Source organism: Oncorhynchus masou, unplaced genomic scaffold (genome assembly GCF_036934945.1).
Source record: "Oncorhynchus masou masou isolate Uvic2021 unplaced genomic scaffold, UVic_Omas_1.1 unplaced_scaffold_2295, whole genome shotgun sequence".
In the NCBI taxonomy this organism is placed as follows: Eukaryota; Metazoa; Chordata; class Actinopteri; order Salmoniformes; family Salmonidae; genus Oncorhynchus; species Oncorhynchus masou.
Window position 1 is genome coordinate 72,832 of NW_027008762.1, and position 2,001 is coordinate 74,832.

Sequence of the window (2,001 nt, forward strand, 5' to 3'; positions counted from 1 at the left end):
AGGAGAGCACTTTACCACTCAACAGTGCTAGGTTAAACCGTACAGAACACACACACACACATATACACACACACATATACACACACACACACACACACACACACACACACACACACACACACACACACACACACACACACACACACACACACACACTCATCCCTGCGTTCTCTGCCCCTGTCTAACTCTCTGTGCTCTCTCAGTCTGTCTTATTTTCTCTGACTTTCTTCCTCTCATCTCCCATTCCGCCCTCTGTCTCCCAGCTGGTGGTGTCTGTCTGTGACAGCATGAAGGATGTCAGGTGCTGTGTCTCGGATGCTGTGTCTCAGATGCTGTGTCTTAGATGCTGTGTTTCCGGTGCTGTGTCTCAGATGCTGTCTCAGATGCTGTGTCTTAGATGCTGTGTCTCGGATGCTGTGTCTCAGATGCTGTGTCTCGGATGCTGTGTCTCGGATGCTGTGTCTCGGATGCTGTGTCTCGGATGCTGTGTCTCGGATGCTGTGTCTCGGATGCTGTGTCTCAGCTGCTGTGTCTCAGCTGCTGTGTCTCAGGTGCTGTGTCTCGGATGCTGTGTCTCGGATGCTGTGTCTCGGATGCTGTGTCTCAGCTGCTGTGTCTCGGATGCTGTGTCTCGGATGCTGTGTCTCAGCTGCTGTGTCTCAGCTGCTGTGTCTCAGCTGCTGTGTCTCAGCTGCTGTGTCTCAGCTGCTGTGTCTCAGCTGCTGTGTCTCAGCTGCTGTGTCTCAGGTGCTGTGTCTCAGCTGCTGTGTCTCAGGTGCAGTGTCTCAGGTGCAGTGTCTCAGGTGCTGTGCTCCCTTCTGCAGAGGAGAGAAGAAGAGGGATGAATAAAACATCCCTCGCTTCTCTCCTTTTCTCTCCTTTCTCGACCCTGCTATTCTCATCTCTCCTCTTCTCCTCTTTCCTCTTCTCTTCTCCCCTTTCTCCTCTCCTCTCCCCTGCTATTCTCATCTCTCCTCTTCTCCTCTCCTCTTTCCTCTTCTCTCCTTCCTCCTCTCCTTTCTCTTCTCTCCTTTCTTCTCTCCTCTCCTCTCCCCTCTTCTTTTCAACAAGGTGCCTTTTAGCAAACTCCAAGCGGCCTGTCTCGGACGTCTACGGACAATTCCTTCGACCTCATGGCTTGGTTTTAACTCTGACATGCATTGTCAACTGTGGGACCTTATATAGACAGGTGTGTGCCTTTCAATATCATGTCCAATCAATTGAATTTACCACAGATGGACTCCAATCAAGTTGTAGATACATCTCAAGGATGATCAATGGAAACAACTCAATTTCGAGTCTCATAGCAAAGATTTAGGAAGTCCCATTGCTTTAGGACTCAGGACTCAGTTTATGTGTCGGGGGGCTAGGGTCAGTCTGTTATATCTGGAGTATTTCTCCTGTCTTATCCGGTGTCCTGTGTGAATTTAAGTATGCTCTCTCTAATTCTCTCTCTTCTCTCATTTTCTCTTTCTTTCTTTCTTTCTCTCTCTCTCGGAGGACTTGAGCCCTAGGACCATGCGTCAGGACTACCTGGCCTGATGACTCCTTGCTGTCCCCAGTCCACCTGGCCGTGCTGCTGCTCCAGTTTCAACTGTTCTGCCTGCGGCTATGGAAATGTATGTAGTTCTGTCCTTGACTGACAACGTTTAGTGCAACTATCCGTGAGACAACTGAGGTAAGACCTATGATTGGAGGACCAATGGCTTTGGTAGGGAGTGTCTTTGAAAGATGTATCTTTGACTGAAAGATTCTCTCTAACAGTAGTTCATGTCTTCATCTGTCTATAATGTATGCGCTGCTTGGTTCTAGAAGTTATTTACGACAAAAAGTTAATCTAATAGGTAAAAACCAACCTACACCAAAGTACTGATCTTTTTTTTGTGTACATAATTGCACATTGTAATTTTCCATTTAGAAATAATAATATTGATAATGTACGATATTTACACTGGACGTGCTACCTGTCCGTCAGACCTGCTGACATTTACTCCTGAGGTG

General features: G+C 47.6%; 1 protein-coding gene across 1 annotated transcript; it reads left to right on the forward strand.

Annotated features, from left to right (window-relative positions):
- Positions 1 to 212: 212 nt before the first annotated feature.
- Positions 213 to 1,614, forward strand: LOC135533256 (keratin-associated protein 5-4-like). The gene is made up of 2 exons (XM_064960660.1): positions 213 to 1,189; positions 1,501 to 1,614. Exon 1 carries the CDS (start codon positions 288 to 290, stop codon positions 843 to 845), a length of 558 nt encoding a protein of 185 aa, XP_064816732.1. The 5' UTR covers positions 213 to 287; the 3' UTR covers positions 846 to 1,189; positions 1,501 to 1,614.
- The last annotated feature ends 387 nt before the right edge of the window (positions 1,615 to 2,001 follow it).